This window comes from Somniosus microcephalus, chromosome 7 (genome assembly GCF_052327205.1).
Source record: "Somniosus microcephalus isolate GS21.2 chromosome 7, FLI_Smic_1.0, whole genome shotgun sequence".
Lineage (NCBI taxonomy): Eukaryota > Metazoa > Chordata > Chondrichthyes > Squaliformes > Somniosidae > Somniosus > Somniosus microcephalus.
In genome coordinates, this window is record NC_140993.1 from 109,441,865 (window position 1) to 109,457,756 (window position 15,892).

Below are 15,892 nucleotides of genomic sequence, written 5' to 3' on the forward strand. Positions count from 1 at the left end.
ACTAGTTCAGTGTTTGCAACATGCCGTGCATATTGAAATGAGGTCTAACCATAATTGAAAATTGGACGGCCTGCCCGATGTACACTCAAAGTTAAAATTGGCCCCACTATTTTCACCTTTTGGCCATGCCAACAAAATTACTATACTCAACTGGCTACTGAACAGACTACACAAGGAGGTTGCTATTTCACTGGTGAGCATTAGGTGAGCTGGCCACTTGAGCAGTTAAATTCATCAATGGAATGAAAATCGGGTAGTTTCTATAAGAGGTGGACAAATTACCACCCATGTGGTGAAGACGAAAATTTACCCCCACTTGTGGATCTGTTACTATTAGTGAGGACTCTTAGAATGTGCTAAACTTCTTATCCTTTTATCAGTGGTACAGAACCAAATTCTGTCACCAAATGTTTGAACTATTTTTAAGCTATTGTCCTCCACTGCTTCAGTATCTATCTATCTATATATCTATCTAGCTATCTATCTATATATATAAAAGGATAGTGGTGTCTGTCTGTCTGTCTGTCTGTCCGGGCATCACTCAAAAGTTATAGAGCGTACCTACACATATGTTATATCAAAAGAAAGATTAAGATTAGGAGGGTGTCCTAGGTGTATTTACTTTTTGGTCAGACAAAAATTGTTCGGCCAGTAGACAAAAAACGTTCAAAATTCCGCTCATTAGCGGTTGGCCAATCATACGGGGGAAATCCGCTCATTAGCATTGAGTGACGTGAAGGTTGACCAATCCTACGGGGGGAGCGCGCTGCATCACGGGGAGCATTTCATGGCGTGTGTGGGCGGGGCCTAATCTTTCAAACTGCCGTTAATTCGGTCATCTTTACCTCAGCTTTTACTTTTATTCACTTTTTAACAGCTGCCACCTTCCTGTTCTATATGGCTTAATGCCAGATCATGTAGTGCAGTTGTCTTCTTAGCTATGGGGTGCTTAAAAACCTGAACTTTAATACAGGGAACTAAGGAAAAGAACAAATTAATTCAGTTTTAAATAGTATTTAGGAACAGGTAGAAATGAAGTGATCCATTTCAAGTATGAAGGAACTCAGTTGTCTTCCAGGGAAGGTCTCCCCACCTTGTGGAGCTGGAGGCCCCAGCCGGGGACTCGGGCGTTCCCCCCCCTCGGCCCGGTCCTCGGCTCCGTTTGCGGCCGGGGACTCGGGCTTTCCCCCCCTAGGCCCGGTCCCGGGGCTCGGCTCCGTTTGCGGCCGGGGACTCGGGATTTCCCCCCCCCCAGCCCGGTCCCGGGGCTCGGCTCCGTTTGCGCACACGGGCTGGGGACTCGGCCTTTCCCCCCCTCGGCCCAGTCCCGGGGCTCGGCTCTGTTTGCGGCCACGGGCCGGGGACTCAGCCTTTCCCCCCCTCGGCCCGGTCCCGGCGCTCGGCTCCGTTTGCGGCCGCGGGCCGGGGACTCGGCCTTTCCCCCCCTCGGCCCGGTCCCGGGGCTCGGCTCCGTTTGTGGCCGCGGGCCGGGGACTCGGCCTTTCCCCCCCTCAGCCCAGTCCTGGGGCTCGGCTCAGTGTCCGGGCCTGAGGTGCCAGGGAGGGAGAGGGGATGGAGGGAGAAGGGAGGGAGGGACAGAGAGGAAAGCAGGGAGAGACAGGGGGAGGGAGAGAGAGAGGGGGAGGGAGGGAGAGAGGCAGGGAGAGGAGAAGGGGAGAGGGAGAGGGAGAGAGAGGGAGGGAGAGAGAGCGGGGAGGGAGGGGGAGAGGGGAGAGACAGGGGCAGGGAGAGAGAGAGGGGAGGGAGGGGGAGAGGGGAGAGACAGGGGCAGGGAGAGAGAGAGGGGAGAGAGAGAGGGGCAGGGAGAGGGGGAGGGAGAGAGAGAGGGTGAGGGAGGGAAAGAGTGAGGGGGTGGGAGAGGGAGGGAGAGCTCGCCTTCTTCCTTCCTTCCTTCCTTCGCAGGGGTCCATCGGGCCAGGCCTGAGGCGCTCCTTCCCCCCCTCTCTCTCCAGGCTAATCCCGAACTAAATCCAGCAGTCTCTCTCTCTCTCTTCCCCCCCGTCTCTCTCTTCTCCCCCCAGTCTCTCTCTCTCTCTCTTCCCCCCGTCTCTCTCTTCTCCCCCCAGTCTCTCTCTCTCTCTCTCCCCCCAGTCTCTCTCTCTCTCTCTTCCCCCCCCAGTCTCTCTCTCTCTCACTCCCCCACCAGTCTCTCTCTCTTCCCCCAGTCTCTCTCTCTCTCCCCCCCAGTCTCTCTCTCTCTCTCTCTCCCCCAGTCTCTCTCTCTCTCTCCCCCCAGTGTCTCTCTCTCTCTCTTCCCCCCAGTCTCTCTCTCTCTCTCTCCCCAGTCTCTCTCTCTCTCTCACCCCGTCTCTCTCTCTCTCTCTCCCCCCCAGTCTCTCTCTCTCTCCCCCCCAGTGTCTCTCTCTCTCTCCCCCAGTCTCTCTCTCTCTCTCCCCGTCTCTCTCTCTCTCTCCCCCCAGTCTCTCTCTCTCTCCCCCCAAGTCTCTTTCTCTCTTCCCCCCAGTTGCTCTCTCCCCCCCAGTCGCTCTCTCCCCCCCCAGTCTCTCTCTCCCCCCCAGTCTCTCTCTTCTCCCCCCAGTCTCTCTCTCGATCCCCGGGCCTCTCTCCCCCCCCCCCCCCCCCAGTCTCTCTCTCTCTCTTTCACTCTCTCTCTCTCTCTCTCCTTCCCATGCAGACAGACAAACTCATTTATATATATATAAAAATTATTTCTACTTTTTTCATAACAACATGCCCTCAAAAAAACCCTCCGGCACCGCCGGGCACTCCAGCTAGTAATTGATAAGCTGCCAGTTGGTAGTATGCACGTAATTTGGAAGGGAACAAGTGTACCCACATGAAAGCTAATACTCAGCTAATATTCCTGCTTCTCTAGTGACCCAAGTTTTTAGTTTGTGCCAATGAATCCAGATGGTTTAATCTTGCCTTATTGCTACTAATGTCTTGCCAGCTTTTTGTCCTGTTCTTAGTGTTTATGAATCATCCTTTTTATATAGTATGCAAATACGTCACAATCTCAGTTCAATGTGAAGTGAAAAGATCAGTCAGATCTTTTTTGTTTTGATGTTACATTTCTACGGCAGGCCTTGCCTTGCCTTGGCCATGAACCGGTTGTTTAATACTACTGTCATTTGCATTAGGAAGGCATTAGTCTTTGCCTCCTGCTACAAACTGTCACTAATTTGATCCCCCTCCCTGGCCACTATCTCAGGTTGAAGCAGATTGTTTACAACCTCGGCGCCCTATTCGACCCTGAGCTGAGTTTCCAACCCCCATATCCTCTCCATCACAAAGAGCACCTACTTCTAGCTACATAATGTCGCCTGCCTCTGCTTCAGCCCATCTGCTGCTGAAACTCATTCCAGGCCTTTGTCACCTCCAAACTCAAGTATTCCAATGCTTTCTTGACCGGCCTCCCATCTGTCAGCTCATCCAAAATGCTACTGCCCAAGTCCTATCCCGCACCAAGTCCCGCACACCCATCAGTCCTGTCCTTGCTAACCTACACTGGCTCCTGGTCTTCCAACAGCTCCAATTTAAAATTCCTATAATCATGTTTGAATCCCTTCAGGGCCTTGCCCCTCCCTATCTCTGTAACTTCCTCCAACTGTACAATCCCCTCCCTCAGAATTCTCCATTCCTCAGGCTCCGACTCTGGCCTCTTGTGCATCCCATCCTCCCTTCTCCCCATCATTGATGGTCATGGCTTCAGCCTCCTAGGCCACACACTCTGGAATTCCCCCCCTAAACCCCTCCACTGCATCTCCTGCTGCTCCTTTAAGACCCTACATAAATCCCACCTCTTTGATAAAACTTGCTGTTTGGTGGCATCGCCACTAAAACATTAAGGGGGAGAAATTCAGTATTGCCACGTTTGGGGCGTTATACTCGAGCGGGCGCGAAATTTAGCGCCCGGTGCAAATTATCGCCACCTACTGCTAAATTGACCTGCTTCGCCCCGGGAGGTGCTTGGAGCGCTAAAACAGGCGCGGCACGACTGTCTTAAGGTGCTAAGCCGGAGAAGCGAGGCGCTACCACCGAGGGCGGGTGCAGCGCAGGTGCAGCCTGTAGTGTATGTGCCTTTAAGTCAGAACTACTTTTTACAGCTCCTGTATACTGTAGTACCGGCAGTGACCACACCGGTATATAAGCTGTGCGCATGCCTCTGTACCCCAGTCTAGAGATTATCCTCCTCCAGTAAAGACCTGTTATTTGTTAATGTACAGCATCCGTGTGATAATTTATCCACTGAATCACGGATCTAACACGGCCAGTTAGCGATTGCACGCAGACACGCTGGCGCCGGTCAGCTCTTAAAGGGGAGGTTCGATCTTGGATTGCAGCCACACCCTGCGCATCGGAGCCCTGATTCTCAGCCTGGACAGACCTGCTGCCACATTCTAATGCCTAGGACCATGGAGAGGGCCAGGGAGTGAGCGCATCGGTTCAGTGAGGGGGCCCTGCAGGTTCTGGTTGGCGCAGTGGAGCGCAGGCGATCTATCCTGTTTCCGGACAGTGGCAGGAGGCCGCTGCCCAACGACTATCGCAAAGCTTGGAGGGAGGTGGCTCACAGAGTGACCTCCAGCAGCATGGTGCCTAGGACCCCTGTGCAATGCAGGAAGAAGTTCAACAACCTCACTCGGGTCATCAGGGTGAGTACCCTTTTCAGTATCCTCCTCATCCCTGCATGTCCACCTCACTTTATGGCCAAAGGGTCCTGAAAGCCCCAATGTCCAGCCCTCATCCAACACCTATGGGCAGCTCACACGCACATTCAACACGTTACACACTGTAAGGGCTATTCCACCATGGGAGGCAGTGCAGCCAAGATCAGGGCTTCACACTGTAAGGGCTATTCCTCCATGGGAGGCAGTGCAGCCAAGATCAGGGCTTCACACTGTACTCAGAGCCCGTCCTTTCTCTTGCAGAGCAAGCTGGCCCATAACAGGAGGAAGCAGCAATGGACCGGGGGAGGCTGGCCTCACCTTCAAGACCTCAGCGATCTGGAGCAATGAGTCCAGCATATTATGGCAGGCCGGATGATTGGCCCAGTCGCCACTGGAGATGCTGACCCCGTTCTGGAGAGCAATGGTAAGGTCATCACCTTTTCGACCTCTCTCCTTCCACTTGTGCCTCACACCAGCATCCTTTGCCACTATCGAACCAATACAGTGCATTGCAGCACTCATGCCTCCCTCGCTGCCGCCCTGTCCTCACGCTAAAGCAACTCTTGTACCTCCCTGCTTTCAGATGCTGATTCGCCAGGTGAGGAGGCGGGCCCTCAAGCTGCCACTGTGAGTGATTCTGAAGGCGAGGAGGAAGAGGAAGCCGGACCATCAGTGCCACCCTCAGCCGAGGCAGCCCATGGCCATAATGGGGACACGTCTTCCCTGGAGGGGAGCAGGGGGGAAGAGTCTGAGGAGGGTGAAGCTCCGGGGCCCAGCGGGCTGCAGCAACGCGGGGGGGGGGCGGGTAGGTAAGCTCGGCGGCCTTCTCCACGGAGGGAGAGTCTGGCCTCCAGTCCTGCTACAGTGAGCGCAGAAGAGGTGCGGCTCCTCGCTGAAATGGGTGCCCAGGCAGAGCAGAGGCACACTGAGCTCATGGCTGCAGTGGCAAGGATGCCCGAATCCATTGAGTCACTGACAAGGAGTGTCCAGGACTTCGGCACAGCACTGGCAAGGAGTCTGCAGGACTTCAGTGCAGCACAGGCAAGGAGTCTGCAGGACTTCGGTGCAGCACAGGCAGCACAGACGGCTTCCACGCAAGTGCTTAGTGGTGCAGTGCAGTCAGTGGCTGGTCTGATGCAGACGCAGATTGAGGCCACATGAGCACTGACTGCTGCCACCCTCGCTGGATCGGGCAGGAATCAGCGGGGCCCTCGCCGCGCCGCAGCAGGCCAGCAGTCTGTGCTTCAGCAGATTGCACCGCATGCTGCAGTGTTGCCCCGTCGGAGTGCCAGTGTGTCGTCCGACCAGGGAGTGGCTGTCCTCTGTCAGGATGGCAGCATTCCTGCTGCCAACACTGTCACTTCTCCACTGCAGCTGCCACTACCTGTAGGACAGACTGCTGCCGCCCATGCAGAGTTGGAGCAGTCAGCAGCCGGGCCCTCCAGGCCCAGTGCTGGTCCAGGCCATCCTTCAAGGGCATCTGCCGACTCAGTTTCTGACACTCAGCAGCCTTCCCCCAGCCTTGCTGCAGCCACTGGGGTCCCATTGCGGAGGAGCTGCAGGGTGGGAAGGGGCCAATCTTGCAAGTGAAGCAGATCACCCTCGAAGGGCAAAAAGTAGGAGGTGTGGCAAAATGCTGTTAATTTTTTTAGTGAAGGCCGAGGGTCGTGGTCATTTTTTGTTAACTCTTTTGTTCATTGTCTCCAGGTTGTGAGAGCCAGTTATGTGTCTGACTGCTTTTTTTTGGGTTTCTCTCTATTACTTTGTGATGCGGGAAGGGCACACAGTTTGTTAAATAAAGAAGTGTCTTTATTCAGATTGTGCATGTTTGCTCTTTGAACTATTTGTTGCCTTGACCGGCTCAGGGGTTGCAGAACGGTTCCATTCATGTTCTTTCAATGGCACAAGCCATTCCCTCAGAGGGGGCCTAGAACCGACTTGCAATAAGCTGCTGACGGACGGCCCTTGCACTTTGTGCCTCCCTCCCGTCCTGGTGCTCTTCCTCCTCCTCATCCTCCTCTGCTGGTGCTCCAATGTCTGGTGGCAGTGGCTGAGTCCTGAGGATTGCCAGGTTGTGCAGCATGCAGCACACTACAACAAAATGGGAGACTCGCTCAGGTGAGTACTGAAGGGCTCCCCCGGAATGGTCCAGACAGCGGAACCATTGCTTTAGCATGCCGATTGTGTGCTCAATTATGTTCCTGGTCGCTTGATGGCTCTCATTGTATCGTTCTTCAGCAGGGGTGCTGGGCACACAGAGCGGGGTCATCAGCCAGGTGCACAGAGGATAGCCCTTGTCCCCAAGAAGCCAGCCTCCTGGGTGAGCCGGGGCTTCGAAAAGGTCTGCCACAGAAGTCTGGCGCAGGATGAAGGCATTGTGGCTGCTGCCTGGAAAGCGGGCATTGACAGCTAGTATCAGCTGTCTGTGGTCACACACCAACTGGACGTTCAACGAATGGAACCCCTTCCAGTTGTGGTAATCCTCGGCATTCTCTTGCAGCGCCCGCAAAGCCACATGCGTGCAGTCAATGGCGCCCTGAACCATGGGGAAGCCCGCTATTCTTGCAAATCCCATTGCGCGCTCTTGCTGCTTGTCCAGGGTCATGGGGAAGGAAATGTACTGACGTCTCCTTTTAAAGAGGGCATTCATGACTTGGCGGATGCAGCAATGCACTGCGAATTGGGAGACATTGGCAATGTCCCCAGTAATGGATTGGAAGGAGCCGGTGGCATAGAAGTTGAGAGCCACTGTCACCTTCACTGCCACCGACAGAGACGTCCTGCTCCTCAGTTGAGGCTGCAGATCTGGCTGAAGCAGGTGGCAGAGCTCAGTGACCACCTCCCTGCTGAATCGCAGCCTCCAGAAACACTGCTCCTCAGACATGTTGAGGTATGAGAACTGTTGGCGAAATACCCTGGGAGGGTAAGGCCTCCTGTGACGATGCCTGTTGGCCCTCCTCCGTCTGGCCATGATTGGCACTCTCTCTCGGCATCTCTGAGCCCTCTCAATGCAATGGAGAAACCCAACGTTTCCATCCATTGCAGCCCCCATAGTATGTGGCCACTCAAGGTTATGCCAGCGAAAAAGCAAACCAACTACAAAGTTCTGGGCCAAAGCCAGAAGTACCTCTGCGAACGCTGACTCAATGCAGAAAGCTCTCTCCCTTTGTCTCTCTGCAAATCTCTCTCTCTCTCACAGAAGGGGTGGTCCAAAAATGGTTACCACAAAGAAGCCAGGAAGAGCCCCCTTTAAATAGCGCCCCCTCAGCCCCACAGCGACTGGGAACCGTTCCAGTCAACTAGTCGCTGGGTGCGCCAGGCGGAAAGGAGGGGGAGGCGCCACTGAAGTTCCGGTTCGGGGCGCCCCAAGGGCGTTGCACCATGAAATGACATCAGGATCTGCGCGCAGCTGAGCGGGCATTGCGGTTTTGCACCGCCGCTAAATGTCTGCTCAATTTCGTGAGAGGCGCAGGTCTTGCTGCGCCCGGGCGCTAGCCGCATCGCGCCCCACTTATCACCCTCTTAAGGCGCTAACGGATGGCGCTAACAACTGAATTTCTCCCCCGAACAGTTTTTTTTCTTTTTAAAAAAATTTTTGTTCTCAGAATGTGGGTGACGTTGGGAAGGCCAAATTAATTGTCCATCCTTGGTTGCCCTGAGACAATGGTCATGGGCCTTCTTTTTGAAGTACCACAGTCCTTGCGATGATGGTGCTCCCACGATAGGGAACTCCAATATATTGACCCAGGGATGAGGAAGAATGGTGATATATATCCAAGTCAAGATAGTATGTGAAGGCTAACTTGGACGTGATGGTGTTCCCACAACAATGCTGCTTTTGACTTTCTCAGTGGTAGAGGTCACAGGAGAGGGAATTGCTGTCGAAATAAGCTTGGTAAGTTGCTACAGTGCATCCTATAGATCATATATAATGCAGCCACAGTGTGCTGATGGTGGGGGTGAGGTGGATACTGAGTCCAGGAGCAGGTGTGTCAATCAAAAGAACTTCTCTTTCCTGGATGGCGTTGAGCTTCTTGAGTCCTGTTGTGGCTGCAACCATCCAGGCAAGTGTTGAGTATTCCATTACACTCCTGACTAGAGTCTTGTAGATGGTGGAGAGGCTTTGAGGAAATGAGCCGGTATTGCAGTCATGGTGTTGATATGGCTGCTCTATTGAGGTTCTGACCAGTGAACATGTTGATCGATGGTGACTTGGCAGTGGTGGTATAATTGAAGGTCAGAGGGAGGTGGTTGGGCTTTCTCTTGTTTGAGTGGGTTATTACTGGGCACTGTGACGTGAACACTACCTGCCACATCAGCCTAAGCCTGAATGCTGCTCAAGGCCTACTGTAAGCTGCCATGGGCTGCTTGATTATTGGAGGAGTTGCAAATGCAGCTGAAAACTGTGGAATCACCAGCGATCAACCCGACTCCTGATCTTATGATGATGAAGCAGCTGCCTAGGGTTGGGTTGAGGATGCTTCCCTGAGGAAATCCTGCAGTAATTTTCTGGAGCTATGATGATTAGCTTAGGAGAATCTTGATTATCTTCCTTTGTGAATGGTATGACTTCAGCCACTGAAGCATTTTCCCTTTGACCTCAGTTTTGTTTGGGTTCTGTGGTTCTTTGCTTGGATGAATGCTACCTTGATGTTGAGGGCAGCTTCTCTCATCTCTCTTCTGGTATTCAGCTCTTGTATTCACATCCAGATTAAGGCTGTGATGAGATCTAGAGCTGAGTAGCTGCCAGTGTCATAGCTCAACTGGAACAGCTTGGTTAGGGGACTAGCTAACTCTGGTGCACAGATTTTCAGCATCACAACTGGGATGTCATCAGGGTCATAGCCTTCACTGTGACCAGTGCACTGAGCTGCTTCTTAATGTCACATGGAATGAACCAAATTGACAGGACACTGGCACCTATGATTGTGTGGACCTCAAGAGGAGGCTGAGTCGGATCGTTCACTTGGCAAATTTTGACTGAACATACTTGCAAATACTTCAGCCTTGTCTTTTACACTTCCATGCTGGGCTCCACCATAGTTGAGAAAGGGGATGTTCGCAAAGACTCCTCCTCCTGTTATTTGACTAGTTGTCCACCGGCATTCTCGACTGGATGTGATGGAGCTACAGAGCATTGCTCTGATCTGTTGGTTCTATAGCCTTACCACATCCTGTCAAAAATGATGGTGTTTAGCTCTGTCTATAGCCTAATGCTTTTGGTCTTTAGCATGCAGGTAGCTCTGTTGTGGTTTCACTAGATTGATGCCCCATTCTAAGGTATACCTGGTGCTACTCCTGGCACACACTTCTACACTCCCCTTTGAACCAGGCTTGGTCTCCTGATTAGGGGCTAATGGACGCAAGAGAGGGATGTGCCAGGCCAGGAAATTAAAGAATGTGGTGGTATACAAGTCCATGGTGGATGACGGCCCATAGCATCTCATGAATGCCCAGTTTTGGGTCGTTTGATCTGTCCTTTGTCTATCCCAGTCAGCATGATGGTGATGCCACACTACACTATTATTTTTTCATACCTAACAGGATTTCTATTTCTTTTCACTTTGTCATTTCCTTTTATCTCTATATCTCTTCCCCCTTCTCTTTTCTATTTTTATATATGCTTATTTGGTTTTTAGACCCTTTATAAAAACAGTCTTGGCGTGAAAAAAAATTAAATGGCCCAGAATTTATGTTAGCTGTTATTACACCTTTGAAACTGACCGCAACTTCAGGATTTAGCGAACGCACATCCTAACGTGGAAATCCTGCAGTTGCAGTCAGTAATTCACTGCTCCGACACTGGCTGCACTGTGGCCACCCCCACCCCCGCCCAAAGCCGGCAATCAGTGTAATCAGTGAAACTGACGAAAACTCGGGCTTTTCCACGGTAATATCGCTGTTAAATACCCCATTCAAAGTTCGACCTTGTTGGATTAGGTGTAATTGGGATTTTAACAGAGTATTGACTGCTAAACAAATGTTATGGCCCCGAAAAACTCATTTTAATTTTGTGGAGTGTCAAATTTCTCTATTATAATAAAAATTACAAATTTTAAGAAACTTACATTTTTAAAATATATTTTAAAAGTTTGTTCATATTTATTTCAGTTTTACCTTTCCCCCATGTGAGAGCCTCAATCTTTGCTTTGCTCTCTATAACATTTTTTAAAAAGTCAGAATAAAAGGAGCTTCTTCACTTCCTGGTTCCCTGTCTGTGAGAATTCTGCATTGTGATTGGCTGCTTAGACAGCTTGTTGCCGTCACAGCAGTTCACGCCATGGGATTCCCACTACACTGCACTGATCTCAATTGCACATCGAAAAAGCCAAACTTCTCGCCACAGAGATGTTTGTGGGCAGCTTTCTTCAAGGCCAGCGGCGAACGTCTTTGCTTCACCGCTGACCGCAAATTACGGGCCAATATATTTGCAAAGACACTTTTAGGCTTCTGAATAACACTGGGGCAAATAAATAACAACACTGTCCCCCAAAAGCTATGGAATCTAAAATAAAAAGTTCCATGTTACACCACACCAAGCTGCAAAAAAATACACAATTTATCATTCAAGAGGGAAGGGAATTCATTTCTATTTACCTTGATGTAGGAAGTAAACTTTGTATTGCTGTGATAAATATAAGAACAATAAAAGCACACACCAGATTTGACTTGAAAACTTCATCTCGCATCTGCGAATACTGGAAGAAAGAAGCACAAAACATTAACAGACTATGTGTTGCAGATACCACAGTGATTTATCTGTCTCTATGGGGGTTCTGGGAAATTAGCAAGATTATGCCTACCAGAAGGATGGGCTGTGTCAATTAAAAAAAGAACAATACTAAATTTCTAATGGTATTGTCAGGGTTACTTTACAGGGAGTTTTAAAAAATGATCTGATAAATAACTAAATCCAATGGACGAACTATTAAAATAACCAGTCTTGATTAACACAGTAAATTACCTTTCTTTTTTAATTATCTTTCCTTCCACAGTTTAATCATGTCTCTATTCATTGAATTAACCACTTTAAAACTTTTTTTGTGTGAAAGGTATACAATAATAGAAATGTTTACTTTTCAAATGTCAAATTTTGTGATTGCACCTTTTTCCCTTAAAGCTTTGATATCTTTGTTTCCACTTAAAGTGTCCTTTTTGCTAAGGCTGCCAAAATGTGTACTTGTGGCCCAGCTACCTTTTCCTCCAGGCTGGAGTCTTTAAACATCAGTGAGAAAGGCTTGATATGCTCTCTTCTTAATTTATCCCCACTCCTTAAGTCGATGGTATGTTCTATTCGCTTGTTAATTTCCTCAGGCCCAGACTGGACATGCAAAGCTTGTGCAAGGTGGTTTGGAAGCAGATTTATTGAATTTCTTGTTAGGGCAGCCAGAGTCTAGGGAAAGCACATGCAAACAGAATAAACCCCGCTAGACCTCTGTTCAATTGCATTAGAGTGAATAGTTAAAGGACATGTGACAAGGTGGGGATTTATCTGTTACTGAATCAAGAAGAAAAATTTCTATATTTTTTTTATTCCTTTTACTCCCAGGTCCCTGTTCTACAGGTACTGCATCCTCAACATTTTGGATTAATACCTTTCACAGCATGTCTGTAATTTATCCACCAAACCACATAAACACCATAAAATGAGTCAAAGCTGCCATCATGAAATTTTAATTTTTCAGAGCTGCGGTAAGCTTTCGATGTCAAACTTTAAACTAGAAAATGCTGCAATTTTTTAGGTTTTCTCCTTCCCTCTCCAAGGACTCTCCAAGATAAGAAGTTTGAGCCTAGAAATTATATTTGGTATTATTAGCAGACAAATGCTTCTCCTAGAGGGAAAGAGAAGTGAGATGTTCCTCTGCCTGCTGTTAATGGAGACATTAACCATTTAATTTAATGGATTAATAAAACGGTGGACACAGCAATGTTATACAAGCACTTAAGTGTTTGCTGTTAATACTGTGTACTAATTTTAATAATCTATATATTTTTCTAATTTTATTTTCCAATATTTACAGAAATCATTTTTGCTGAACTTTAATGGTGGAACAATTAATGTAATTTTGAAACAGAAAACAGTCTATCATAACTCAAAGGATTAAAGGTTAAAAGACCAAGTACTAAAGGGGGCAGGGGTTAAATAGTCCTATCTCTGTATAAGTAAAAATAAGATAAAAAGGAGAAAAATTCCTTATACATTTAAAAAAAAATTATAGTGGGCCAACATTTGCGATCGGAGGCTTCCCACGGGCGGGTGCCTCCGACCTGCAAAAATTCTATGAATGTACCTGGTGGCCCGAAAAGTACGGAGGCTTGCGATCATGGGCCTCTCTGGGTCCGCGCAGGCAGAGGTCCCCGTATCCCAGGGGTGCAGGTGGTTCGTAGGCGCCCCTGGGATCACGTGGGCCGGCCCAACCAATAAAAGGGAAGGGTATGTACAGAACTCCAATAAGTATGAATGGCGATCACTTAAAAAAATACACCAACACATGAAATAATGTTTTTTATTACATATTTAAAATTAATTAAAATGCCATTTAATTAAATATTTTAAACAAAAATTAAATTTTTTGAAGAAAAAAAATTATATGTATTTATGGGGCTAAAAATAAACTTACCTTATTGAAGAGTATTTTTAATTTATAAATGAGTGTTAAAATTTTATTTTTCTATTTTTTAAGACTCTTATGCTTACGCCTGCTTTTACCATGCATGAGAATTTGACAGGCATACAGCGAGCGGAAGTTGTGCAAACATCACAACTCTCCACCCGCAGAGGCCCATTTCCCATTTTCGGTGAAAGCACAAAACAGGCAATAGCGAATTGGCAGACCGTTTAACACTGCCTTTGATTTTCTTTTCCATTGAAGTCATTGTGTTCTCTGAATTGATTTATTTTACTTTTCCCATAATTATTTGCAAAAAAGATGGCAAAAAGCCAGAAAGTACCTTCATATTTCCAGATTAGAAAAGGGAAATTAATGCTTCATGGTCAGTTTCCCCTCCTTTCCTGGCCCACCGTCCTTAAAATGACCCAGGCAATATTAAGCATACTTCTCCTCTCCCTCAAGGAGAAGCCCATGCTTTGTAATGATATGCTACTATCAAATATAAATATTTTAATTAATTACTCATAATTTTTCAGTTGATATGAACCCTACTTTTTGATTGGTGCAGAACAGTGGCTTTAATTTATTAGCATCAGTAAGGCTAAATGGTTAATATTCCATGTTTTTACCAGCAAGGAGTTAAAGCTTTGGTAATCCACAACCATCAGCCATGACCTCAATGGAGCAACATGGAAAGTAAATAAAACTAAAGGTATTGACAATTTCCTCTTATGTTGCTTAATTCATGGTTAAGAGGATAAAACAGGCACACACTCACCAACAGTTTAGATTACTAAGTGGAAAACCTTGTCAAATGACCTTTAAGCATGTTACAATGCTTAGCAAACGTGCACTTTACAAACTCAATCATATCTTCAAACCGTTATTTATGAAACATACACTAAAGGTTGAAGCTGCAATATCCCTTTTCATAGGTTTGTAGAATTGGTTTGTTGTTTAAATGTTTTACAGCTCCTGGGAAAGATGGACTACCATAATCTACAGTATATACAAATGTTGTGCTCATCTCTAGAGGTTGACAGATCAGAACATAATCATTTCATCTTTAGGCCTTGTGTTTGATTCCAGTTCTGATGGAGGTGAAAGACAGTCCGTTCCCTCTGACTGCTGTGGGCAGTACTGAAATGAGTCTAAATGGAGGCCCAAGTGGACAAAAGCCCACAGCATAGAAATGGTTTCAAATCTGGTGTTGATTTACACTGATCTCGCAATCTTATTCAGAAGTTATAAGAACAGAGAGAGTGTAGGAATGGAAATGTGACACTACTGAAGCAAAAGACTTTCTGAAGTTGGGATTGAGGTATTTTATTAGAGGGAAGGAGGAAGCTATGCATTGTAGCCATTTAGCCTGTGACATAGCAGACCTTGCTGTATGATGTATTGAGTGCATAGTTTAATTCCCGAGCACTGCATTTGGGAGCACATATGTAAAAAGATAATTAAAGCAACAGAAAACTTACCAAAGTGGAATAAAGCTCCAGTAGTGAAGTCATTCCTTTTATTAAAAAACTCGCATTGCTCTCCATTTGATTATTGTGAATGTTTCTCAGCTGGTTCTTATCCTTCTGATAGATGCATTGTGTGACCACTTATTTAGGTTACCTGCATTTCTAGGATATTGTTTTCCTGCTATGGACTATGGTTAAGTGACACAACAGTTCCTGTGTAAAGTTAGAATGACATCACTTTAATTACTTAAATAAGAATAAATCCATGGGGCAGGGAATCCACAGGAGATAGAAGTCCACTGTGTTATAAAATGCCAATAATGGGCAATTCATGGTTCATAAGTCAAGGGTGATTTCCTGTGCTGTCATTATATTTCAAGGAAGTCAAACCCAAGTCTGTAAGATGAAAGGAAAATATGATCCGGCAGCCCGTGCTTTAACTACCAAGTTTTTTTTTAATAAACAAGAAAGAACTAGAATAATAAGTTCAAGTGAGTATGGAGTACTGTGACCAGAGGTGTACTAAATAGCTGAGAAATATTCACAGCAATTATAAAGGAGCGAACTACTTCACCCCAGGGGTTTAAGTTCCATTTTTTTTCAAAAAATGTATGAGGAAGGTCGTCTAAGTAATCAAATAAGAGTTTTATACAGTGATAATTGTAAACCACTTCGCAAACAGCAACAAAGTGAGATAATGCAGTTGCTTACTTTAAAAAAAATCTTTTTGAAAAGAAATGTAATGCCTATAATAACCCCCAACTTAAAATTTGGAGAGGATACAATTATATCTAATATAACTATATATATATGTTATAAATAATATATTTTAAAAATTCGTTTATGGGTTGTGGGCATCGCTGGCAACGCCAGCATTTATTGCCCATCCCTAATTGCCCTTGAGAAGATAGTGGTGAGCTGCCCTCTTGAACCGCTGCAGTCCGTGTGGTGAAGGTACTCCCACAGTGCTGTTAGGTAGAACATATAATGTTGTTCCTTGAAGAAAAACCTTTAAACATGCATTACTAGATGTCTATTCTAACTGTTGTAATAATTGATTGCAAAGTTGAACATCAGGCACTATCTAATAGCAATAATAAACTCAAAGGCATGCAGATTTTAGAAACAATGCAGATGTTTCATTCATTGTTATGTAATTATG

At 47.1% G+C, this 15,892-nt stretch overlaps 1 protein-coding gene across 2 annotated transcripts in view; it reads right to left on the reverse strand.

Annotated features, from left to right (window-relative positions):
* The window catches only part of adcy8 (adenylate cyclase 8 (brain)), a 162,145-nt gene that overhangs the window by 92,053 nt on the left and 54,200 nt on the right, over positions 1-15,892 (reverse strand). The window contains exons 8-9 of one of the 2 annotated variants that reach the window (XM_085992827.1): positions 11,845-12,042; positions 11,247-11,347 (exon numbers count right to left, since the gene is read on the reverse strand). In XM_085992827.1, coding sequence (XP_085848953.1) covers positions 11,247-11,347; positions 11,845-12,042 — 299 coding nt within the window. The remainder of the gene's footprint in view (positions 1-11,246; positions 11,348-11,844; positions 12,043-15,892) is intronic. The other variant, XM_085992825.1, reaches the window with a different exon arrangement.